Genomic DNA, 27,114 nt, shown 5'->3' with positions numbered 1-27,114 from the left:
AAACGAGTTAAAGTTGGTTGGGGTTAAGGGTCTCCATATCCCAACGTATGACATAAGTTGTATAAATTGAGTGATTCAACCGACCTGGGTTTTTAAGTCCAGGCATAATCACATCAGTTTTACGTTTTATAACTAGTGTGGACAAAAGCTTTTCCGTGGTCATTTTTTGACGAATTAAAGTTGGTATGGGTAGATTCTCAACACTCAATCTTTGACCTTAGTTGTAGAGGTTCTGTAACTTTACCAACCTTGGTCTTTGGGTCCGGCAACCTTAGATCATTGCTTATCATTTGTACCAAGTGTGGTACAAAAGCTTGCTACTGCAATGGGATGGGATGGTCTTTATATACCAACTTTGATCTCAGTTGTAGATGTTTTCTAAATTCACGCACTTGGATCTTTAGGTTCAGGCAACCTTTTGGTCATAAACTATCATTGTACCTCCTTTCTTGGACAAACAAGTTTGCCGTATGGATTTTTTTAACGAATTAAAGTATGGAGAGGGTAGGGTTTCACTACCAAAATTTTAACCTCACTTGTAGATCTAGAAGTTCCAAAACTTTTCAAGCATATGCGTTTGGTTCCAGGAAAGCATAAGGCATTGCATATTATTAGTACCAAGTCCAAGACAACAGTTTTGCCGTACGAATGTTTCATGATTTAAAGAAGGTAGGGGTGGAGTCACCATACCCAAATTTTGGACCTCAGTTGTAGAAATGCCGTTTATTTACCTGCCTAGATGTTTGGTTCCAGGCAACCTTAGACCAATGCCTATAATTTTTATCTAGTGTTGGCAAAAGTGGTGCTGTTGGGACTTTTCAATTAATTGAAGAAGGAAGGGGATTGGATTACCATACCCCAACGTTGGTCCTCAGCTGTAGACGATCCGTCGCTTTACCTACCTGAGTCTTTCTATCCAGGCAACCTTAGGCAATTACCTATCATTGGTACCTAGCGTAAAAATGCTATGTCTTTGGAATTTTTTTAATGAATTGAAGAAAGAAGAGTTTTGGGTCATCATACCATAACTTTGTTCCTCAGTTGTAGAAGTTCCGCAAATTAGCCCACTTGTGTCTTCGGGTCGAGACAACCTTATGCATAGACTATATTTATTACCCAGTATGGACAAATGCTTTCTTGTAGGGATTTATTTATAAATTTCAAAAGGGAGGGGTTTGGTCACCAAACACTGACTTTTGACCTCAGTTGTAGAAATTCCTTAATTTTATACAACTGGGTCTTTGAGTCTAGGTAACCTCAGACAATTGACTATGATGTATACCTAGTATGGTCAAAATCTTTGCCGTAGGGATTCATTTTGAATTAATAGTTATCAAAGGTACAAGGATTATAATTTAATACGCCAGACGAGCATTTCGTCTACATAAGACTCATCAGTGACGCTCAGATCAAAACTTAAAAAGCCAAACAAGTAAAATGTTGAAGAGATGGTTTGATCACCATACCACAATTGTGGACCTCAGTTGTAGATCAGTAATTTTACCCACCTAGGTCTTTCTTTCCAAGCTACCTTGGGCAATTGACTATTATCTGTACCTATTGTTTGCCGTAGGGACTTTCTTATGAGTTAAAGGAGGGTGGGTAAGGATCACCATACCCCTACTGTGAACATCACTTATACAAGTCCCGTACCTTTAAGTTCAGACAGTTTTCTGCCATTTTCTTTCATTTGTTCCTACTATTGACAAAAGCTTGCCGTAAGGAAATTTCTATGAATTGAAGAGGGAAGGGGTTGGGTAACCATAAAATGTTATTCGTTAGGTTTTTTTTTCTGAGGTGACATATTGATTTCTTGCTGCCAGGAAATAATACATAGGAATAATGTATTGTGGGAACATAAATCCTCAGTTAAATATAACCCTTGGTTCAAAAAATTTAAACCGACGGTACCAAGGGTTAAAATCATGTTGAACAACAGAATTTTAACCCTTGGTTATTAAACCGTCGGTTAAATGATTTAACCCTGGGTTATATTTAACAGAGGGTTAAATGTAACCAAGTGATGAACAACCGGCCCCTGGGTATTTGAGTCGAGGTAACCTTAGGCCATTGCATATAATTTGTGATTATTGGAATTTTATTTAGATGATCTGGATTTTTAAAAAAAATGTTGTTTAGATTAACAAACAGAAAATCAAACGAAAAATTCTTGACGTTCCAAACTCATAGGGTTTTTTTTATCTTTTAAGGTGGTATGGGTGTCTTTTGTCATCTTGGATTGTGAAAAACAGAGAATCTAAGGTCAATACTTTCAATGAAGATAACAAAACGTGTTGCAGGAAGGCAGTTAACAAATTTTGATTTGCATGCAAATGAACGAAATTTATAAGATTAAGTGTAAATTATTTTAGCTTGATTTTTTATGGGTTTTTTTAATTGGGATTTTAAGGGGAGGTAACTCCAAAAGCTGTTGCTGTTACTCAGCCGCATCATAAAACAATCAATCAGAATCTATTTGTGATCAGTCTATATTTCAAGATGGCGTGTATGTCATCTGAAACTAATAGCTCCGCACCGTGATGCAAATCAATAAGAAAAAAAATTTAATTGTACCGTTACACTAGTTTAGTATGAACTATTGTTACTAATTGTTTCATTTTTATAAAGCCAACAAATCTATATCTAATCAGAGAACGCTACTGGAAATGATTGTCATCGGGTTTCAAACATCATCTCTAGCCAAGGGTTACGATCCACTCTCGTTATCTCCACCCCTTGAGGATTGAGATAAAATTTTGGAGACACAAGATAAGGATTTTTATTGGTTGCAGTAGAAACTCGCTGCACCCAATCAAAAAGCGCCTATAACATGATCACGTTTAAATGTAGAAAGTGTTTGTAAACAATTGCTACGTGTTTATTGTGCAACAAGTCTTTACATCACTAAACATACGACTATATTTAGTGACAACTTGAATGTTTTTAATCAACTAACAGAAGTTCCTGTGTATGTTTCATGCACAAATGCATGAATGTTGACGTATATTTTCGTTTCCGGCTTTACCAAGTGTGTAGAATCTAGACGCTACCGTGTTTAACCTCCAAATTGAAGAGTGCAAGTGCTACCATTGGTCAAGAATAATGTATTCGAAATGGGCGTGACTTTAATCTTACGATAGATGGCGCAACATTGATATCACAAATGAGAGAGAACGAGAATGGATCGTAACCCCTTGGCTAGCGAAGATGGGTTTCAAAGGACGTTTCATGTCATTGCAAGTCTTCTGTTTTTAGTCATGATCAGTACCTTATTGTTTGCTGTCTTATGTTCGCTAGCTTGAGTCTGGTTGTAAAAATGTAATGTATTGTTCTTTACCTGGGATCAAATCAGTGAATGTCACATCCGTATGCTTCCAACAAAACATCATCAAAGCTAAAGTCCCAGTTTATACTAAAAGATAATATAACAATGTAGTTCTTTATGTTTCAATCATTATGGATAATGTTGATGTACTTTTCCAGATGACATACTCATTCGTCTTGTCTGTCCTGCCGTTTGTTTGCAATTAGTCTATACAATTTTTGTTGTATAAAAAGTAAAAGCACAAAAATACTGAACTCAGAGGAAAATCAAATCGGAAAGTCCCTAATCACATGACAAAACCAAATAACAAAATACATCAAAAACGAATGGACAAGAACTGTCGTATTCCTGACTTGGTACAGGCATTTTTAAATGTAGAAAACGGTGGATTAAACCTGGTTTTATAGCGCTAAACCTCTCACTTTGTTGACAGTCTCATCAAATTCCGTAATATTTACAATGATGCGTGAACTAAACAGACACCATTAATAAAATAGTCATAATATGGGCACAGCAGTCATCATCGTATAACAATTATGAAAGGAACAATTTAACAGAGCACAAAAATATCTATCTACAAAAACATTCATTGCTTCGCGTGTCTGACGCCAGAACATTTAATACGTCACATATTTTTGTCTTTCAATTTTTATAGAAACAATTTTAAAATTTCACATGGGTAATGTTAGCATACAGGGTTAAAAAATCAATAGTGTGTAAGAATTAATTTCAAAAATAGACCGAAATTCAAAAAAGTCCAAAAGTTCTATAAAATTTATAAGAATCCACAAATAGTTCATTCCACTACGCGATTGAATAATTTTGACATTATATGTTTCAGCTAATCAATCTATGATGGAATCTAAAAATTGTATAAACATGATAAAGGACTGGTATTATTGCACTATGCTATCAATGTTCTGAAATACTGTGAATCCACTTCCTGAACGGCAGGGGCATAAAACTTAAAGCAGTGATAACCATCATGCCACTTTTAATGATTGGATTTTATCGACGTACGCAGCAATGGTATAGACCCAGTGGCAGTATACACCAGTCAGATATTTATAAAGCGATAATGGTTGTGAATCAATGGTAGTAAGTACAGTATTGCATATTTTTTACGTGACCTATATAAATAGTGGTAATATATACCAACCAGTCACATCCTGAACTGTATTGCTACTGAACTATTGATAGTAAACACAAACTAAAGACTATGAGATGCACATCCCTGGAATAACCTTCACTAGAAATTTTACATTCTGTTTACAGCCAAAGTTGTTTTGTGTTACTAGTATTGCTGAGGCTAACTTACAATAAACTTAGTGCTTATTAACTTAGCATAGCACCGAATGCAATTTAATGTTTGGATTTTAATGTAAAGTACTAAAATAATGCGTATTTTGTATGCAGTCCAGTTTGGGAGACTTCAATATTTAGTTCAAGGCAGTTTGATAACATTTTTTTTTGAATGTCCTGTACCAAGTCAGGAAAGTGGCAGTTGTTATCTTATAGTTCGTTTTTTGTGTGTGTTGCATTATAGTGTTTCTGTTGTTTCTTTGTTTTCCTCTGATATTTGATGTGTTTTCCTCAGTTTTAGTTTTTTACCCGGATTTGTTTTTTCTCAATCGATTTATGAATTTTGAACTGCGGTATACATACTAGTGGTGTCTTTATTTGATATTATTATAATATCTAAATGTGATAATTTGTTTTCATATAATATAACAAAAACCATTCTTTCAGAATAAATAATAGTTTTGTTTAGTGATCTGTGCAGAAAGGAAATAACTATAAATGATGTTTGAAATCTTAATGAATTGAGAAAAAACGTACCCGAATGAATAAGCTTAACATGGAAAGGCCGGTTTGTACAGTTTATCATGACAAACATTCCATCCACCATCGATCATGTGACCTAACCGTATCACTTCTTTACAATGAATCTGTGTCGATGTCAAATATCTATACAGCGCAAATATTGTGAAGTATACGATTAGGTATTTCCTTACTTGTTCAGTGTGTTTGTGTGGGAGAGGGGAATCTTGATTAAATGCAAATTACCTCGTTGCAGGTTTTTTTTCTTAATTGAGACTTCTTAAAAATAATAGAATTTAACTGTATCGAGTAGAGAAATAGAGCAACACACTTTTTATCGTAGTGGAATATATTTCCACTACGGTCAACCGAATTGTGATGACATTCGCAAAAATAATAATTTCAAGGAATGAATCCAACTTTATAACAGAGAACATTCTGATAAATCATTGATAAGTACAAAACAAAAGTAATTAGCAGCTTATGATATGCTTCATTTGTTTTGGAGTTTGAAGTTTTGTATTAAAATAAGTGCATGAACGTCTGTTATGCTATTTTAAAATTTCAAATAAATGTACAACACAAACAACCCTTGAAATTAATTTTGCATTTTGGAAATAACAGGAAATAACCAAATATTATGGGTTTTTTATATTCTTACTCATTCACAGTGTTGTGAATCAAAACTCGCAGGAAGAGTCCGAACATATGCAGTCAGTCAGAATTATGCCCATACAGTTATAAAGTAACATAACAAAGTTCACGAAGGTTTTGATCGCACTTACTCTGTTGTTCAGAATATTATTGGCAAAGGATGTATGCTAGTATTTTAGAATACGCAAACTCTTTGGGGGAAAGTCCAACTTGCAAAAACCGGTAACAACATTTCAAAGAGGAACAAAAGATACCAGAGAGACAGTCAAACTCATAAATCGAAAACAAACTGACAACGCCATGGCTAAAAATGAAAAAAGACAAACAGACAAACAATAGTACACATGACACAACATAGAAAACTAAAGAATAAGAAACACGAACCCCATTAAAAACTAGGAGTGATCTCAGGTGCTCCGGAAGGGTAAGCAGATCCTGCTCCACATGTGGCACCCGTCGTGTTGCTTATGGGATAACAAGTCCGGTAGATAGTCTAATTCGGTAAGTCACATTCATGAAAGGGAAGGGGATTGTAGTTACGACATAAGGAACATATCCGATATCATTTGTGAAACGGTTATTCCATAACGGTCAACCAACTCGTTATGACATACGTAAAATTTACGAAGGGATGATTCTAACTTCACCATTTGGAACTCTTGTTTTAATAGCTTCCTTGTGAAAATCATGATAGGAAATGCAAGCACGGGAATATCGTATCAATTGGGTGATATATACCCCGTGTGCAGGTGCTGCTGGAATGTTGCTACTAAGAAATGGAAATTTCACAATTGGAAAGCTGAAATCATCTCATTTGTCATAAAGTTTTGTTTTCAACCGACCCTAAAAAAACCAAGCATCTTGATATGTCAGTTTCAGAGAATTTTTTGTTTGAATCAGAGTGATCCTTTACAAAGTATGATTTGTCCCTCCCTAAGACAAGATACTTGTATCTACGTTGGCCATTCTTTTTAATGAAACAAAGCAATACCAACTCTTTCAATTTATCTTTTAGTTTGGAATGTGGAATACTTGTGAAAAGTATAGAAAAGTCAAATGTTTTAATATTATTACAAGATGAAAGAGAGTTAGATTGTATGTACTCTAAAACATCTTTGGAATTTTTAAGTATCCACATCTGTTTCACGACACTTCTAGAATAGGCAGTTTTACAATAACCTTGAAGCCTGTCTTTGGCAAAATAGATGTTATTAATTTAGAAAGAGGTTTCGTAGGGCACTTTGAAGATCCAGCAATATACCGTTGTTTTAAGGACACTTATGTAGTTTAGGTATCCAATACAGTGATGGAAGATCCAGTTCTTCATCTTTGGTTTGTATTGGTTTGAATGGGGGTTTGTAACAATGATTTCCAAACATAAATTGAACAGAGAATGAAGTTTAGAAAGGGGTAATGAATAAAGTTTCGGATGTGAAAGTGATGAATACTTAACGGCTTTTGTATAAATGGCAGCAAGTCATTAATAAAGACATCATGCAGAGGAGGTGATGTATAATGACGATGGCATATAAAAGATGGCATATTGGCATATTTGGACCGAAAACAGACGAATATCATTATGTTACTTTGTGTGTGGGCGGTTTTTATTAGATTGCTAGAGGCGTTCCCTCTTAAATCACAAAAAGCTACTGAAATTTTCGAATTTTATTCAGTATTTCTGTTGTTTCGTTGTTGTGGTCTTATTGTTGATGTGTTTCCCTCGGTTTTAGTTTGTAATCCGGATTAGTTTTCTCGCAATCGATTTATGACTTTCAAACAGGGGTATACTACTGTTGCCTTTATTGCAAACGAATGGAAATTATACATTGTAAAACAAGCTCATTTCATCCGGAGACCAACAGTACTTATGAAAGGTACAATCGAACTTTAACACAGTTTTGCATACAGCATTCATGATACACATGAAAATTGGAGTCGCATGTTACCTGGCATGAATATGACATATAGGAAAACCGTTTAAATCTAGTCAACAGGATCTTGACTACATGTTATTTGGACATAAGCTGCGTTCTCCCCTTGGTGTGGACCTTTTTTTTCAAAAGACTCAACATAAACATTTCAAGAACTAAAAGGGTTCTCCTAAAGAAAACTTTTCATTACAGAAGGGACTTTAAAAAACTCAGAACACTCGTAAAAAAACACAACACATTAATAATATTTGTATTTTTTTATGTAATAAGTAGGGCGAAAGTTCCACACAAGGAAAGCCGCCTCCAAAAACAACACGAACACACACTCACTACTAAAAACATTTTGACTATTACACTGTTTTCAATCACCACCAATGTAAAAACAAGTGTTAGCATTCAGTTGTCGCATTTAAGATTCATATTTTATATCATGTTTACAAACAAATCATTCACATTTAAGATACAAATTTTTAAGGATGCTTACGTACAAATTAGACTCGAACAAAATACACTTCATAACATGAAGTATGCTGGACAAATTTGCCTTGTACTAAGTTGTCTTTTACTGGATTTCTATGGTACCAAAAAATTCTAAATCCTTCGTTATATATTGCTCTAAGCGTTCTTAATTGTTGAAACGATGTTGCTCTACCATGGAATTCTACTAACAATTGCCTGGTATTTCTTAGCGAACCAGTTTGTATCATATCCGGGAAGGATTCCCATTCACTCTTCTCTACGTCAATTTTCAGAAGATCAATTCTTCGCTGAAAATAAAAATAATACATATAAAGTTGAATTTGCTATCTTTCATTAACGTCGAGATAGAAAAAAGGGGAATTCAATTGATTATCAACCTCTTATTCAATTTTTTTCAACTCAAAAGTGTGGTCGTCGAGATAGAAAAAAGCGGAGTTCAATTAATTTTCGACCTCTTATTCAAAAAGTTTTTAACTCAAAAGTGCGGTAACGGAATTTGAATGGTAATAATTCTTAGATGGTCTTCATAAGAATACATTCCTTTTCAAACAGACTTAAAAACCAAAGTATGGATTCATCGCTTTGAATATGCATGACATTATCCAGGCCACTTGATGTAAAAGTCGTCTGATCAATCGAATTAAACAAAACAAGACTTTTCTGGAAATAAAATAGAACCTCAGACGCTTAGTAGTTATACCTTTTTGCGGTGAATTTACATTTATTCTTCGCTACACATTTCTTTCATCATGATATATATTGTTCTGATGAAGAATGTAAAATTACAAAAATACTGAACTCCAAGGAAAATTCAAAACGGAAAGTCCCTAATCAAATAGCAAAATCAAAAGCTCAAACACAGCAAATGAATGGATAACAACTGGCATATACTTGACTTGGTACAGGCATTTTCTTATTGTTTTAAAGCTAGCTAAATCTATCACTTGTATGACAGTTGCATCAAATTCCATGATACTGACAACGACGTGTGAACAAAACAAACAGACATAACTGAATTTTAATATGCGTATTGTTATGCGTTTACTTTTCTATATTGGCTAGAGGTATAGGGGAGGGTTGAGATCTCATAAACATGTTTAACTCCGCCGCAATGTTGCGCCTGTTCCAAGTCAGGAGCCTCTGGCCTTTGTTAGTCTTGTGGTTTTTAATTTTAGTTTCTTGTGTATAATTCGGAGTTTAGTATGACGTCCATTATCACTGAAATGGTATACATATTTTTAAGGGGCCAGCTGAAGGACGCCTACGGGTACGGGAGTTTCTCGATACATTGAAGACTCATTGGTGGCCTTCGGCTGTTGTCTGCTCTATGGTCGGGTTGTTGTCACTTTGACACATTCCCCATTTTCTTTCTCAATTTTATAATAGGTAAAAATGTCAAAAATAGGGGTACAGCAGTCAACATTGTGTTATAATCTTAGTCACTATAAAAACAAATAAATATGTAATAAAGAATCACATAATGACATCTTGACTAAACACATTAGCAAAAATGAAAGACAAGAACACAATAATTTACAATATCAAAATGAATAAAATACGTACAGAGCCATGTCATATACACAAAAGGCAAATAGACAAAGAATATTAGTAAAAATGAAAGACAAGAACGCAAAACTTATCGTGGTACCTTCTGATGAACTTTTTTTTTTAGAAAAAGCACGAGACTTTCTTTGATATAGCCCGGGTTCGTCAAATTATTGATGAGACACTGGTGACGGGTGACGTTTTACAAAGTCTGAGTAGGAGCTGCAGACTCTTGAATACCGAATAAGTTGGGAAATGTATTATATCACATATGGAGATGAAGTTGGTATATTGCTACTAAGCAGGCGGAAATTGATAATTTAAGAATTAAAATCGTCTCGTTTGTCATTGATTTTGGTACTAAGATGACTGTGTATATAAAATAAACTCATCATATGTCAAGTTCGAGGTATAAGTATAAAAATGAGTCGAAGGAAGCCCTGTTTGTTGTTTCTTTAATTTCTAGTTCTGGGATATATATTTAAGTTAAATGATATTTACAGCTTCTCTTTAATAAATATGTATTTAATGAAAGCTGATTAAGCAATGTTTCAGAAAAAAAGATAAATAATTCAACGAGCCAAAGTTGTATGCAAAGTTTTACAAATATATGTATCATAGCCCATTAACTGAACTTCGACCTAAAGAACAATAACTCCCGAAAGTAGACAAATGACAATTTCGGCCATTTTGTCCATAACAATCTTGTTAAACTGATCATAATTGTCAGTATCAGTTTTCTGTATGTAAAACAGTACTTAATAAATGGACTAAGTGCAATAACGATAATAAGGAGTCAACTAAAATATTCGTTATTTAACTTTTTTGTTGATCTTGTTTGCTTGTTATCACTTTCAAGTTTTGGGAATTTTTGTGAGAATATTTTCAAAATAGATACCTGGATGATGAGTATGGGTTAACGGTTCCATTCAATTTAGATGTTTAGAGAAGAATACATAAAAAAAAAAAAGAGATTGTAAACAGACTGACAGGCAACAGGTCCCAACTGATGACGAAAGCTAAAACTGTTCCTTGATTTGGGTGAACTAAATAGGACAGATGAACATATACAAGGCTTAAATATATTATTTTTTCTCTATATAGAATATCTAGGTCAATGATTTTGAAAAACGACTTCTTAAACAGGCAAAAATGTAATTTTTAGAAAAAGTAGTAAAAACTTTATCTTTTCCAATTTTTTGAAATTTAGAATCAGCATCGTAATGGACTACAACCCCTCCCCCCCCCCTTAGTGTCTGAATGTAAGATGAAAGTGTTTTATATACTTGAATTACTAAGTTTTACTTTGGAAAAAACACGTGTACAAAGACTTTCATTTCAAAGAAAATTAAAGGCTTCCACAGTTTTTGAGGAGATAACTTCAACTGGTAGGTTCTTCCAATCATTAATAATACGTTGTGAAAAACGTCTTTCATTTTATTTATTGATTTATTTAAAAAAAAAAAAAAAAATCACGTTTTAAAAACTTTTGCAACATACTCGGAAAGTTAATTCGCAGTCAACTTTTCGCAATAATAAAAAGTATTATTTCTGAATTTACAGTAAATTAGTATTTTTGTGTTTTTACTTTTTAATACAACCAAGTCGATGTCAAGTTTCTTCCTAGAAGAAACTTTACTGCTGGTGGATTATTCCCCGAGGGCATCATTAACTTGGTAGCTTTATGCACGATGAATACAAATAGTACAAAGAACAAACCGGCCGGGACGTCGCCCGGGTTACCAAGGTCCTCTTTTGCTGCACGGAACACTGTAGCATTTGATTTCCTCGGAGTTCAGTATTTTTGTGTTTTTACTTTTTATTAGCCTGGTACCTGGTAACTAATAACCTAAATAGCACAAAGGTAACCAAACACACATCTAAATACAAAATCATCGTTACAAATATCTATTTGTATTAATTCATTATTTCTAATAAACAATATAATTGGAAGTATGAACACAGCATCATCATCTGCAAGCTTGTGATCTTTTACTTTTAATACTCATCTTTTAAATACAATAATTGGTTGGACATAAGTAAGACATACTGATACGAATGTATCTGCTCATATAGTACATGTTTAGCATATAGAAATAGCTTCGTGATTTCTCATATCAAGTCCTCCATAACAACCAAAGCAGTAAATAAACAACTAGCTTATATTTTTTATAATCAGAATTTAACAAAAAATTGTGCATATCTGATTTTCTTACCTTTATTTGATATAAATCACTAGAAGATATCTACTTACAGAAGTATGGTTCAAATTTTTTAATATATCTTTTAAGGAAGAAACATTCCAATTTCCTTTTCTTGAGGTCGTATTGCTTATCCCAAGGTTATGAAACCATATCTGGTCTCCACGTCTAAAATCTGGCTGGTTCATACTAAAATAAACATATGAAATTACAGATTTGTTTGAATACTTGCACTTCCCGAAAGTAAATTTGAATTTAAAACAAAACTATCAATCATTCGGGTTTCATACTGCTTAAAATATACACTATGCATTAAAATTAGCTATGACATATAAAAAAAAACCTGCAAAAGTATATGGAATCTACAATTTGAAGAATTTCAATAGAAAAATACATCCGACTTTAAGTACATCATTCCATTGAGGACTACCCCAGAGCATGGGCTAAACGAAAGGAAGTTGAACTGGACACTCTGTCAGAATGGGTTAAAACTATCAAGTCTCTGATAAAACGTCGCATTCACAAGTTGAAAAACTGTTTGAACGATCGACCAAAGTCCGTTTTCAGAGACAAAGAGGCCATAAAATGTCTATCATCTCTTCATGGTAAGTATGTTGTTCCTTTTGACAAAGCTTCAAATAATATTGTCTTTGTATGTAAATCGTATTACTACGAATGTCTTGTAAAAGAATTAGGTATAAAAGAGGGACGAAAGATACCAAAGGGACAGTCAAACTCATAAATCTAAAACAAACTGACAACGCCATGGCTTAAAATGAAAAAGACAAACAAACAACAGCACACACGACACAACATAGAAAACTAAAGAATAAACAACACGAACCCCACCAAAAAACTAGGGGTGATCTCCGGTGCTCCGGAAGGGTAAGCAGATCCTGCTCCACATGCGGCACCCGTCGTGTTGCTTATGTGATAACAAATCCGGTAAATAGTCTAATTCGGTAGGTCACATTCAGGAAAGGGAAGGGGATTGTAGTTACGACGTAAGGAACATATCCGATATCATTTGTGATACGGTTATTCCATAACGGTCAACCAACTCGTGATGGCGTCCGTAAAATTTACGAAGGGATGATTTCAACTTCACCATTTTGAACTCGTGGTTTAATAGCTTCCTTGTGAGCAGCAACACTCTATATAAATGAGCACTCAGGTAATCCCACATACATAGACATATCATTTGACAAGGATGAGATTTTAGCATATCATAAGTCCTTCATGGCTTCAATAAACATTACATTGAACACCAAATCGGAGGACTTACCTTGTTTGTATTGGATACCAAAGCTTCATCAAATTCAGTACAAACAACGGTATATTGCTGGCTCATCTTCATGTTCCACTAAAGAATTGTCCATTAGTTTGACTAAAATTCTGTCCGCAGTGAAAGAGGGTCTTCAAAAATACTGAGAAACTGTTTACTCGCGTAGTGGTATTAACCATATGTGGATTCTTAAAAATTCTAAAGAACTTCTAGACAATTTTAAATCTTGGTCTTTTTCTGAAATTAGTTCTATCAAAACTTTTGATTTTTCAACCCTGTATACCACGATTCCCCGTGTGAAATTAAAAAATGGCCTAAAAGATATAATCCACAATGCCTTTCAACATAAAAATGGTAGCATACGCTATACATTTATTACTTTGGGATATCATAAGGCATATTTCGTTAATAGTGACAAACAAAAAAGTAAAACATGCTACACAGAAGAACTAGTGGTCAGTATGCTGGAGTTTCTTATCGACAATATATTTGTTGAGTTTGGAGACAGACTTTTCCAACAAATTGTCGGCATTTCTATGGGAACAAACTGTGCGCCTCTTCTTGTCGACCTCTTCTTATTTTCATATGAATCGGAGTTCCTTCAGACACTTGTCAAAAACAAGAGGATCAAAGAAGCCAGATTGTTTAATTTGACTCTCAGATATATTGATGATGTTCTTTCCATAAACAATCCGAACTTTTCTGATTGGGTTCCATTAATATATCCCCAAGAACTAGAAATTAAAGAAACAACAGACACGGCTTCCTCCGCCTCATCTTTAGACTTATATCTCGAATTTGACTTACACCGTCATCTCAGTACCAGAATCTATGACAAACGAGACGATTTTAATTTTGAAATTATAAATTTCCCCCACCTTAGTAGCAATATACCAACTTCACCTGCATATGGGATATATATTTCCAAAGTTATTCGATATTCAAGAGCTTGCATCTCCTACTCAGACTTTGTAAAACGTCATCAGTGTCTGAGTAGAAAGTTGATGAACCAGGGGTATGTCAAAGAACGTCTCGTCCTTTTTCTAAAAAAAGTTCATCGGAAGGTACCAAGACCTTGTTGATAAATATTCTGTATCAACTTCACAAAAAATACATGATGGTCTTGATGTATAGATTCTGCGTACTAATGTTGTTTATCATCTTAACAACGTGTTATATTGTTCTTTCATTTGTCTTTGTTCTATTATAAATATTAAGTTTACTGTTGGATTGTTATATGTGATATCCGTTTAACGTGGCTCGGTACTTAAACATCCCGTCAATGTGTTTGTATTATCTTTCATTTATTCCGGGTGTGTTTTGTATATGCGACTTTTTGTGTTTCTTTTGTTCTTATAACGTGACTCTCTACTTTAAAAGATCAATATGATGTTGTTCTATTATATGTCATTATGATATATTTCTATTATGAATTAGAAAATACGTTGAACCAAAAAGGTCAAAATTATTCAATCGAGTAATGTAATGAACTATTAGTGGATTCTTATAAATTCTATATAAATTTTGAACTATTTTAAATCTCGGTCTATTTCTGAAATTAATTCTCACATACTTTGATTTTTTAACCCTGTATACTAACATTGCCCATGTGAAATTTTAAAATTGTTTGTATATAAATTGAACGACAAATTTATGTGACGTATAAAATTTTCTGACGCCAGACACGCCACTCAATGAATGTGTTGTAGATGTTTTTTTGTGTTCTGTTAAATTTGTTCCTTTTAAAATTGTTACACGATGATGACTGCTGTACCAATATTTTGTCTATTTTAGTTATTATGTCTGCTTAGTTCACGCATCATTGTAAATATAACGGAATTTAATGAGACTGTCATCAAAGTGAGATGTTTAGCGCTTTAAACCCAGGTTTAATCCACCATTTTCTACATTTGAAAATGCCTGCACCAAGTCAGGAATATGACAGTTCTTGTTCATTCGTTTTGATGTGTTTTGTCATTTGATTTTGCCATGTGATTATGGACTTTCCGATTAGATTTTCCTCTGAGTTCCGTATTTTTGTGATTTTACTTTTTACATGTACACATTGATCTTCAACTATACTTTTAACGTGAGCCTTTCCAATGACTGGAGTAATAAAATAAATTAACAGTACAAGTTTTCCTTTAGTATATAAGTGCATATGGTGTGAGTCTCATGTGTTCCCACCTTAAAAAGTTTCCAAACATAACTTTGAAATAACGACGACGAATATCCGATGAAAAGAGGCTTATGATAGCAAAAGAATAATTAGACTCAGAAGTCGAAGATTAAATTTCAGTGTTGATTTTTTAAATAGTTATTGTCATTTTACTTAGTTTCTTTAGTTACCTATTCTGACATCGGACGTCTTAATCGCTGAACTAGTACATAATTTTGTTAAACGGCCACCTCAAGCATAACTCTGAGTACGGGATTTGCTCGCTGTGTTAAAGACCCATTGATGGCTGTCGGCTGTTTTCTGCTCTTTTTGACACATTATATTCTCATTTTTAAGATGGTTTTCATGTTTTAAAATAAACCAAAATTGTTTACGCAACAACTGGGTCTCGTTTTAGCTATTAATCCATCTTAAACAAATCAAAATTAAACTCATTTTTTTCCCAACTCTATGGCGGATGAAAATTCAATTTGTTCTTTTAAAAATGCAATAACTCATTATAATCAAATAAACTAACAGAGGAATTATGTGACCAATTATTGACTAAGGTTGAAATCGTCATAGTTTTGCTTAAGAACTTTCCTTTTAACTATTATAGGAATGTATGGATATATAGCTGTTTGTGTATAGTGAAAAATTAAATGCTTATTCTGCACAAAAACATGATAATGTAATGTAAGTATAAATCCTGGTTCCCATATTGTTTAACTAAATGACGAGAAACCGTTCAAATCTCAACAGTCAATGTTAAAAAAAAAACAGAACACAATGCAAGTTTTATTGATTTGCTGTGTTTTCTTGCATGTAAAAGAGGGACGAAAGATACCAAAGGGACAGTCAAACTCATAAATCTAAAACAAACTGACAACGCCATGGCTAAAAATGAAAAAGACAAACAGAAAAACAATAGTACACACGACACAACATAGAAAACTAAAGAATAAACAACACGAACCCCACCAAAAACTAGGGGTGATCTCAGGTGCTCCGGAAGGGTAAGCAGATCCTGCTCCACATGCGGCACCCGTCGTGTTGCTTATGTGATAACAAATCCGGTAAATAGTCTAATTCGGTAGGTCACATTCAGGAAAGGGAAGGGGATTGTAGTTACGACGTAAGGAACATATCCGATATCATTTGTGATACGGTTATTCCATAACGGTCAACCAACTCGTGATGGCGTCCGTAAAATTTACGAAGGGATGATTTCAACTTCACCATTTGGAACTCTTGGTTTAATAGCTTCCTTGTAAGTAAGTTATAGACATATTTAGATGACCACAAAAATTTGAAAAACTCTCTATATGTTGTCTCTTCTATTTTTAATTTTAAATGTGAAAATTCATAGATACAAGTATAGTAATTTACCGATATTTAATGTTCATAAGTCGAATAAAGTATACTCGTTTATGACTTGTGTGCATCTACTATGGTCAAAATGTTAAGGATGACTCTAACCTCGTAGTACTGTAGATTTTAAAATCTCTTATAATTTATCATTCTGCAAATTTGGGTTATTTTTTTGTTTTTTAGTTTGTTTGTTGTTGTTGTTGTTGTTGTTGTTGTTTTTGTTTTTGTTTTGTTTTTTTGTCATGTGATTGAAAATTATAGTTTTCCGTGTTGTTGTTTGTAGTATTTCAATATCAAAGGAATTATTTTTCTATATACTTAGTCCGTTACCTTGGATCAAAAGATTGAACGTCACATCCGTATGTTTTCACCACGGCATCGTCAAAACTAAAGTCCCAATTTATTCTACAATATAAAAGGACATCAATGTTGGATTTTCTGGTTAACAATTGTAGTTGAATAGTAAATATGAAAATATCATTCGTTACAGAGGCGGGGAAAACTGATTCAGCTTGAACGACCTTGTATCTGTTCATCCATAAACGTCGTCAGCTTCGACATTTTGGATACAGGGAGTGTATATTGCTTATGCTCTTCTGGCGTATCAAATTATAAACCTGTTATCTATGATGAGTTTTATATAGCATATTGCTACCGATGTTCTGAAATGAAGATTTTTTTTTCCTAAGCGACAATAATATAGATCAAGTGAAAGTAGCTACAAATTAGCCATTTCCTGAATGACAATGGTATACAGATTAAATAAAGATACCATACTTGTATACACCCAGATGTATTATACCAAGCAGGGTTTTCAAGAAAAACAATGGGTTTGTGCGCAGTTTACGAAATAAACCTGCATCCGATGTGCAGTTCTGAACAAGGTGTTTTTTAGAAAAAGCAGTGGATCCATTCGTTTGATGTGTTTGAGCTTTTGATTTTGCCATTTGATTAGGCACTTTCCGTTTTGAATTTTCATCGGAGTTCACTATTTTTGTGATTTTATTTTTCCCTATATGGCATACTTTCAATAAACAAAGTATAATAAAGTTAACAAATATTCGTATATATTCTTTTAACCTCCTGTTTAAAAAGATATGTTTGATTCATTAGTGCTGAGCTGTGGCTAACTTAAATGTTGACACTTTTTTTCTTTGTTTTAAGGTTTGTTCACATACACCTTAATGGTGTATACACCAAAAACGAATAAAGCGTTAATTGATTTTGGAAATTAATGAATTGATCATAGAAAGCATGATTGAAATTTACTATTTGTGCCAGACGAGCGTTTCGTCTACAAAACACCTTCAGTGACACTCGATTAAAAAGTTAGGAAGGCCAAATTAAGTACGAAGTTGAAGAGCATTGTGGACAAAAAATTTCTACAAGTTTGGCCAAATACAGCTATAAAATATACTTTTTCAGAACAACTCGAATAACGTATTTTGTCATAAAGCCAATTTTAAATCAAAGTATTCAATATGGCCTTATTACAATGTCTTCTTTAAATGATACATACTTCCATTTGAGGATATTGAATTTATCTTATATAGGAAAAAATAAACATTTACATTAAGATACAAATAGGCAGAACCAATCGCTCTATTTTCAATACAAAAACCTTCGAGTGCACCGGCAATGGCATTTTACCATTTTACAATTTATCATTAACACCAATATTTATAATTTATGTTTGAAAAAAATGTAACGTGGTGTGTATTACAATATGATTAAATATACATTAAAATTTAAAATCTTTACAGATTGTAATAAACTTACCCAAACGAATAAACAAGACATGGATATGAAGGTCTGTACGGTTTATCATGACAAACGTTCCATCCACCATCGGTTATATGACCTAACCGTATCACTTCTTTACAGAGGATCTGTGTCGATGTCAAATATCTGTGGAATATTGGAAGTATTTTGGATATCCAGAGTGCCAAAACAAGTAATAACATATGTTTCGTATTCTTTACATTTTTTTTATTCATGCAAAGTAGACGGTTAACTGTAAAGTTGACGTTTTCATGGTTTGGTGACGAACTCATCTAAATTCGTTTATTTTTTGAAAATAAAATAACTGACTATGCAGTATGCGCTTTGCTCATTGTTGAAGCCGTATGATGACCTGTAGTTGCTAATTTATGTGCCATTGTAGCTAGAGAGTTGTCTCATTGGCAATCCTCTCACATCTCCTTTTTTATATATCATCTAACCAATTGAACTAGAAATAAAGGATGCCACATATACAGGTAGTAAAATAGAGAATGGAAATGGGAAATATGTCAAAGAGACAAAAACCCGACCAAAGAACAGAAATCAGCCGAATGCCACCAATGGGTCTTCCACACAGTAAGAAAATTCCGCACTCGCAGGCTTCACTTGACCCCTCAACAAAAATGTGTACTAGTTCAATAAAAATGGACGTCATACTAGCCAATGTAGAAAAACAAATAAACAACAATACACACAGTTATACTCAATTAAACTGATAGAAAGGTTATGTCTACAACATATGATAATCAAGCACAGTTTCTCCCGTTAGGGGTTTAGTATTATACCATCATAAAATATACGAGAAAGAACCCGTATCATGTCAACAACTGGTTTTGGGATATATGTGTTTATTCCCGATGGAAAGACCCTATAAGTGAATCTATACTAATACCAAAATGTGCCATCTATAATGATCAGACAACAGTACCGTACGTAACTATATCTCTTTTTAATAAGTCTGTTTAAAGTCTTCTTCGAGATAACTAAGGGCAAGCCGCTGATAATTAAACTTTGTAGAACGTCATCGGTGTCTAGCAAGAATGATGAGCCAGTGCTTTGTGAAAATTTGTATTGGAAAGTACCAGAATAAATAGATTAATATGCACAGTCAACTTTACAAATACAATAAAATGGTGTCGAGATTCGATGTGCAGAAGTTCTGTATCTTTATATTGATTTAAGTTTTCCGTTTACTTGTCTTTGTTATATGATGTTCTGTTTGGTCGTATGGCTATTACAGTGTTTCGTTATTTATGCATCCAGCTATTAATGTGTTTTTTTTTCTTTTGTCGTGGGGCCGATGTGTCCAGAGGCGAGACTCGGACGCAAAATGATTGTACAGCGATGTTTTCATTTTGCTTATCCTTGTCGTTATATTTAATTTAATTTATCGAAATTTATATGCTGTATGTACTATTAACTACAAACACTTTTTGTTAGAGTCTTTGTAAAATTTGCTTTCGACTACAAAAACGTTTTTGGGAAAATCTTTATAAAATTATGTGTTACTTAACTGTACAATCATCTCAAACACTTTTTTGTTGGCCGTCTGTGTTGTAGATTTGTTTAATCTTTTCAGTCAGTTATGTTAAATGCATGTAAGCATGCTTACATAGTTCTGGTTGTTGGATCCTGATTATTATTATATAAACTGGTTATGTCTGTTTTGGTTACTCACCTATTTTTGTCAATATAGTGGAATTTTAAACAATTGTCAAATAAGTGAAAGGTTAAACTAGTTAAAACAACAATTTTTAAACAACCACTGCAAATTTGTTGGAAAATGCCTATACCTAGTCAAGAATATGACAGTTGTTTTTCCTAAGTTTTGTTGGTTAATTGAATGTAACGTATAATAGTGTCAGTTTAAAACTTGCCTTGGCAATCGGTATTGTTGTTATACTTTTTTCATCATATATTGACTTTCATTAACAATATACTTTTTTTATCATATATTGACTTTCATTAACAATATACTTGTTTCATCATATATTGACTTACATTAACAATATACTTTTTTTATCATATATAGACTTACATTAACAAATTGAAATTGAGTGTCGGTTGCTTTCAGCTTTGCGATTGTGAATTTTTAATATTTGTATAGCAAAATTCCTGTAGCCCCTATGTGGGAGCTATCGTTTGCTGTTTATGGAGGGTAGAATGATATTTGAAAAACAAAATGCGGGACAGGAGTTTAAGTTAACAAAATCTGGTTATCCTCTCTACCAACTGCAATTGGAACATTTGGTTTTCTGGCAGCGTTTTTGCTAGTGATTTTTTTATCATTCAGTTTTCAATTAAATTTTTTTCGGTTCGTGCATAGACGCATAAAACAGTGTTAAATTTAATCTAGTAGGCAATGTCCTGATTCATCATTTTGAATTTCATGTTTATGCTATAATATAAATATTAGATACATCTTGCAACTTTATAAAACATTTTTAAAATAAAAATATCACTTATTTAAATTTGGATGTCCGAAACAAGTTTCTGGATTCACTTTAATTTAGAACCCTTGAACCTGTCCACTTGAAAGCAAGGAATTTCAGAAATTTAAAGTTTGTGCTTTTTTCAAATGTTTGGTATTTTGTAACATGTAATAAAGAGGGGAAGGTTTGATAAGGCCACTTTTTGGGGCACCCCGAATTGGAAAACCAAATTGCATCCTTGTAGAATATATGATATAAGCTCGTTAGACATCTGTATCCATTTTTTTATTGTGTCTGAGCTATTTGCACGAGCGACGAAAAGCTTCGTTTATAGAATCTATTATTGATATTTAGATTTTAGCATAGCCTTCGGGCAAAAATATATCTGCTATTAGCCGGATTTTACAAAAATGTACAAAATCCATGAGTAAAATGTCAACTTCATGTCATTGATGTCAATTTTGAAAAGTGAAATATGTCATGGTACGGTGACCGAATTAGTGACCTTTCCCCATTAAAGTGTCCAGATTTATTAACCTTGTTAATTTAAGGTTTGAAAAAAAATTGTATTTCTGCCAATCATGGCTCTTATCCGACTTCCTATACTATCCATATGGCACTACGATAAAAACAAATGCTAACTGATGTACTAACACAATAATGACATATTCCCATATTCGTATTTACCTTAAATATAGCGCATACCGCTCTTTTGCATTTAATTTTGAAAGATCCTTGTCCTCTGGAATTCGTAAGTGTCCAAAATCTGCCTAATGATATGATAATATGTGAAAAAGAGGAATCAAGTGAACGTTAAGAATATAATAAAGTAAAATAAAAGACCATCAGTCAAAATATAAATAGACAGAAAAAATCATGTAGGGATGTTATTTACTCGAAACAATGCTGCCGACCATTTCAGGTACATTTACATGAAAGGCATCCTTTTGACTAGAAACAATTTCGACCATTGGCAGGTACATTTACAGAAAATGAATCTTCTGCTAAACATTAGACGATTATAATTTTATATTTCAAAGTCAATGGATTTGCCCAGAATGACAACAAATATCGATGAGGAGTCTATGATGAAGTTATAATTTCGCCCTTGATTACCTCTACTGATATGCATTGATAACTGCCTTATGATGATAATGTCATATATTGCAAGATAAAACGATTACAAATTAACAAAATAAGATGGACAACTGTGAGAATTTTGAATTACATTGAAGTTTTCATTCTATTTTGGCTAGTTGGATATCTCTATTAGCAAATTCACCATAATGAGAGGATGGTCTTACCTATCGTATTAGTTTTGAAAAGGGTCCTTTTTAGCTGAACCAACGAGGTCAAGCTTTGAAATAAAATTAACAAACGATCGATATTGACATTGCTCACTTGACTATATAGAACGTATGGACTTACTAGAAAAAGATGATAAGTAAATAGACTCCATCACGTAGGTCGAACTGAGGAAACTCTTTATAAGTTATTACGAAATTTACATGCTGAGTGGGTATAAAAATAAAAGAATCGTCAAACACGTAAAGGTACGAAATAAATGCAACAGTTGTATACTGCTGTCCAATATTCGATACAGATCAGTATTATACAGTCCTTTAATAAGTTTGATATCATTCTTAAATACAGAAAATTAGTAATACAAGTATGCAATAAAAAATAAATTTTGGTCGCAGCGCGATATGAGTTACTTGCTTATATCAAATTTCATGAATGGATTTCGGTCGATATGAGTAACTTTGAATTTTAATCTTCAAAAAGTGACGTCAGAATCGGTGTCTTTATTTTTCTCGTATTTTATATGACTACAAGTATAAGCAAGGTTGTAATGAGAAAATATTTGTATTAAACTTAAGACAAAGTCGTCTAAAAATAAAAAGGGTTTTTTTTCGATTTATATTTGTAATATGCAGAAGACAATTGCAAATGTATGTGAAAATTGGATTCAACAACACAAAAAAAAAACACGTTCTTCTGCATATGGTGATGTTTCTAGATAGCTTTTTAATACCTTTACCTCGGACGAAGGTATATTTCATCAGTAAAAAAATGTTTAGATGTTTACAGTTTTATACTTAAGATAATTTGGCGTAAATGATGCATGTTTGCAACAATCAGTGATATCGTCTTGTATTCCAAATCGATTGCCGGATAAACGTATCATATTTTTTTTTGTGCGCTCTGTAACTTCGCATTTGAAATCACAACTTTTGTTTTATTAGGAGCAACTGGTGAGTAGTATGTACAATAAGCCCTTATCTTGTGTATCAATTAATAAACCTGGTATCTTTGATGAGTTTTTATACCTTATCATAGCATTTTCTACTTACCAGATTTTGTTTGATACTGTACTCCTTTATAGGACCTGTTGACTTAAGTAAACCTCTACATACACTGTAAATCTAATTAATAAATGGATTTTCTTTTAATCAATGATATGGTAAACTTGATCTGTCATTTTAAAACAAGAATGTATAGATATCTCATTTGCAATGCATTATATTACATCTCTTTGTTTTTAAATAACAGATGACGTTATTAAGTTTTGTATTAATATTGTTTTTGTGTTCGTTCCAAAAAAATCCCTTGATTGTTTACAATTATTTATAGCGATACAAATGCCTTGTTCATGAATTGGACCACATTGTAACACATTCAACATATGGATTAAAATACAATAATAAAAACCTTGCAATAAAATCTGAATCAATTCAACATCAAAAGTTTACTTTATTTTTATCGTAGGTAAATTTTACTGTAAATGAAGTTGCTGTAAACGTTGAAGCTAATATCACTGAAAGATAACTGATCATAGATTCATTAGAAAAGTCAAAAAATATCTCCATACATTTTTGCATCTTTATTCGCTTAAAACGAACAATTTCCCACTGCCGGAAAGGAGTATCTGATAAAATGTTCCATAACACTGCTCCAATTAGGGAGTAATTACATTTTTCTATTACCTGTTCGCTATTTTTATTTAATGAATATTTGGTTCGTTTGATCTCAATTTTTCATTCGATTATGACGTCAAGTTTTCTTGCTTTTCTCTGAAATTCCTATTTTGACGCCACGAAAAATGCTACTATGTCTGATGACGTCACATAGACAGAACACATGTTTTTGCAGATCATTTGAAAAGGAGGATTAGTTTAGTCTGCATGTCGTCAGAAAATCACCAGAGAAACAAATTCCACCACCAAATACCATGCGATACTATATTTATCCACTCTAGACAGTTATAATTTGATTATTCGAAACGCTCTTCCAGTGTCGCGTATAAAACTTTAAATCTCACCGACGCGAGTGGATATGTATCGTATTACACCCGGTGCAGCGGTAGAATGTATATTTATCTAAGGGACACCAACCAACTATTCTATAAATGTCAATTATCAAGTCTACATATACTATAAAATGGTAATTGTGCATCCGAAAAAAACACGTAGAACAGCTTTAGATGTTCACCTTGCGCAATGTTTTGTGTATAAAGTTTAACAGTTAACCTTCAAAAAGTATGTCCAAGATTAGACAACCTACGTTCTCTTTTGTGTTTCTTGATTTTGAGTTCCTACAAATGACAAAAGTGTCTAGTTTTGCTAATTATCTTCAAGGTTTTTTTCCCAGTAGTTATTAAAATTATTTATTAGATTCGAAAAATTAATTTTCAACGAATATCCAAACCGAAGAAATACGAAACTTGTTAGCCTCTGTGAATAAACTATTTCAAATTCATATAAATTTTTCGACAGATTCCCTAATATGTTGTATGACATCCTTTTACTCGGTGAGGTAAGAGCAACCAAAAGAAGTAAGACCAAACAGTGTTGCAATTTAGGTGGAAAGTTTACTGTTTTCCGATTACTTTGTTATTTATAGAAAACATTAAACAGTTATTTTCCACCCATAAATGTACTGATTAATAGCTTGGTTTTCACTTCGTTACGTAGTACCTGGATGTCTCTCTAATGAATATATAAGTCATTGCAAATGAGGTTTAGCCCACCATTTCTTCTTGAAATGTCCTCTACGAAGTCAGGAATATGGCAGTTGTTTTCTAATAGTTCGTTTCTATGTATGTTGAATAGTCGTTTGTTTTAGTTGGGTTTTTTTTTTACCTGTGTTTCTGTTGTTTTCCTCTTAAAGTTGATGTGTTTCCCTCGGTTTGAGTTTATTACCCGGATTTGTTTTCTCTCAATCGATTTATGACAATTATACAGCAGTATACTACTCATGCCTTTATTTATCACTGTTTATCTGCATGACGTCACGTCATCGATGGCAGTCACTGTTGGTAAGGCTTAATTAAACCCCTAATATGTATGACGCCATTTCACATAAAATATACGTGAGGTGTAGTATGAATGTTTATGAAATTGCCTTTTCAATATCTTATTCGTATCAACCCTCAAATATATTTTCCTTAGAAAAGAACAGAGAATCATAACTACAGTAAATTGCTGCTATTTTTATCATGTCATTAAACACATTTCGAGTGTCCAGGTGTCACATCACATATAACTTGATACTAACACTGACGTTTCGCACGATGTTGGTACTACTTAGCGTTTCACGACGTTCTTCAAAATAAGGCGATTTCAAAGAACGTTTCAGGCGTTCAAGCATATAATTGATGAGGTCAATTTACTGTTGTGAATTTGGTAACCGATTTCGGTTTGTCTGAAAACACAGAGTTTTACAAATAAAACACAAAGTGGTCGTATAGATATTTTGTTTTAATGAATTCATTTACTGGAGTTGTCAATCTTTCCAGGCCATGGCCATAATTGATAATTTTCCTTTCGGTAGAAGTTCGCATTAATAAATCATACATTAATTGTCAAATTTACACAGATTTGATTTTAATATAAATTAGATTTTAAATTTATATTCTCTTATTTTTTTTTCTTCATGTTCATAACTCGGATTTGTTTTTTCTCTATCGATTTATGAATTTCGAACAGCAGTATACTACTGTTGCCTTTCTTTATACATACTCCTTTTGTTGCATTTCTTTCCGTTTCCGTTTCCTTTCTATATTTTTCAATTCCCGATGCTTTCTTTGTCGCAAAATATCTAGGTAGTTAAACATTTGGGATTCATGGGTTTTTTTTCTCATTTCCGTATTTTTGTGGCATTATGCATATTCTTTGTTTGTTATAATTGCCAGCAATGGTTTTTCTCTATTTATCTCTTATGTAATAATTTTTATTTACATATGTTGCTTTTGACGATTTAAAACTTGCAGATAGACAATGGTCCTTAAATTAAAAAATATGCTATTAAAAAAAAAACTAAGATCCCGATATTTGTTTATATCAATCTCATTTGGTCAACATTTGAATTTAAACTTATACTATTCTTTTCTCATACATTGGGTGTATTGATACTTATACGTGTATTTTTATTTTCATTCGAATTAAACTGGAAACAAATAATTACGATATAAAATTAAAAACCAGAGCATGACATCCATCAATTGCGTTTTTCCGAACGTTGGGACAAAACGGCTATACTTTTGAAACGATCTTAAACCTTGTTGCCTAACGAAAAAATGTTAAACACTACATTGTTTTAAAAGAATATGAAGAAAGCGTTCACCGCCAAGTTTTATTTTCTATAATCTAACTATGCTTATTTGATCGACAGGTGGTTAAACCTTAATTTTAAAGAATTTATTTTTTCGTTGGGACAAGATGGCTATACTTTTTGAAGTCATTGCAATAGAAACTATACGCATGGTTTCCGTCAAAAACATATCATGAATCAGGAGGAAAAAAAATTTCAAAATATAATAGATATTTTTCCTCTCAGCTTTTTTCAATTTCACGGTATAAATTCGCAAACACGAAATATGCTTACCTTGCATATGCTTGGACATTTTTCAAACCGTTTTCAAAAATAACATTTTCCGGATTACGGTTCAGGTGATATTCATTTTGCATTAACACGCGAATAACTATACACATAGCAATACTCTTACGAAGTTTTACGATGATCGGAGAAAAAATACCGTGGGATAGAAACGGCACTCCGATCTTTAGCATACAAAATAAAACGTTGGACATTACGTCTTTGCGTAAAAATGGGAAAATTAAGTGTTAT

General features: G+C 33.0%; 1 protein-coding gene across 2 annotated transcripts in view; it reads right to left on the bottom strand.

Annotated features, from left to right (window-relative positions):
* Positions 1-7,973: 7,973 nt before the first annotated feature.
* LOC139514530 (uncharacterized) overlaps positions 7,974-27,114 on the bottom strand; it is a 50,250-nt gene continuing 31,109 nt past the window's right edge. Inside the window, exons 10-15 of one of the 2 annotated variants that reach the window (XM_071303889.1) lie at positions 23,340-23,411; positions 21,673-21,755; positions 18,551-18,679; positions 17,102-17,176; positions 12,011-12,146; positions 7,974-8,498 (exon numbers count right to left, since the gene is read on the bottom strand). In XM_071303889.1, the coding sequence (XP_071159990.1) occupies positions 8,223-8,498; positions 12,011-12,146; positions 17,102-17,176; positions 18,551-18,679; positions 21,673-21,755; positions 23,340-23,411 (771 nt within the window). In that variant the 3' untranslated portion in view covers positions 7,974-8,222. The remainder of the gene's footprint in view (positions 8,499-12,010; positions 12,147-17,101; positions 17,177-18,550; positions 18,680-21,672; positions 21,756-23,339; positions 23,412-27,114) is intronic. The other variant, XM_071303890.1, reaches the window with a different exon arrangement.

The sequence above is a fragment of the Mytilus edulis genome, chromosome 3, assembly GCF_963676685.1.
Source record: "Mytilus edulis chromosome 3, xbMytEdul2.2, whole genome shotgun sequence".
NCBI classification, from domain to species: Eukaryota; Metazoa; Mollusca; class Bivalvia; order Mytilida; family Mytilidae; genus Mytilus; species Mytilus edulis.
The sequence above is the reverse complement of the archived record's forward strand: the minus strand, read 5'-3'. Positions and strand labels throughout refer to the sequence as shown.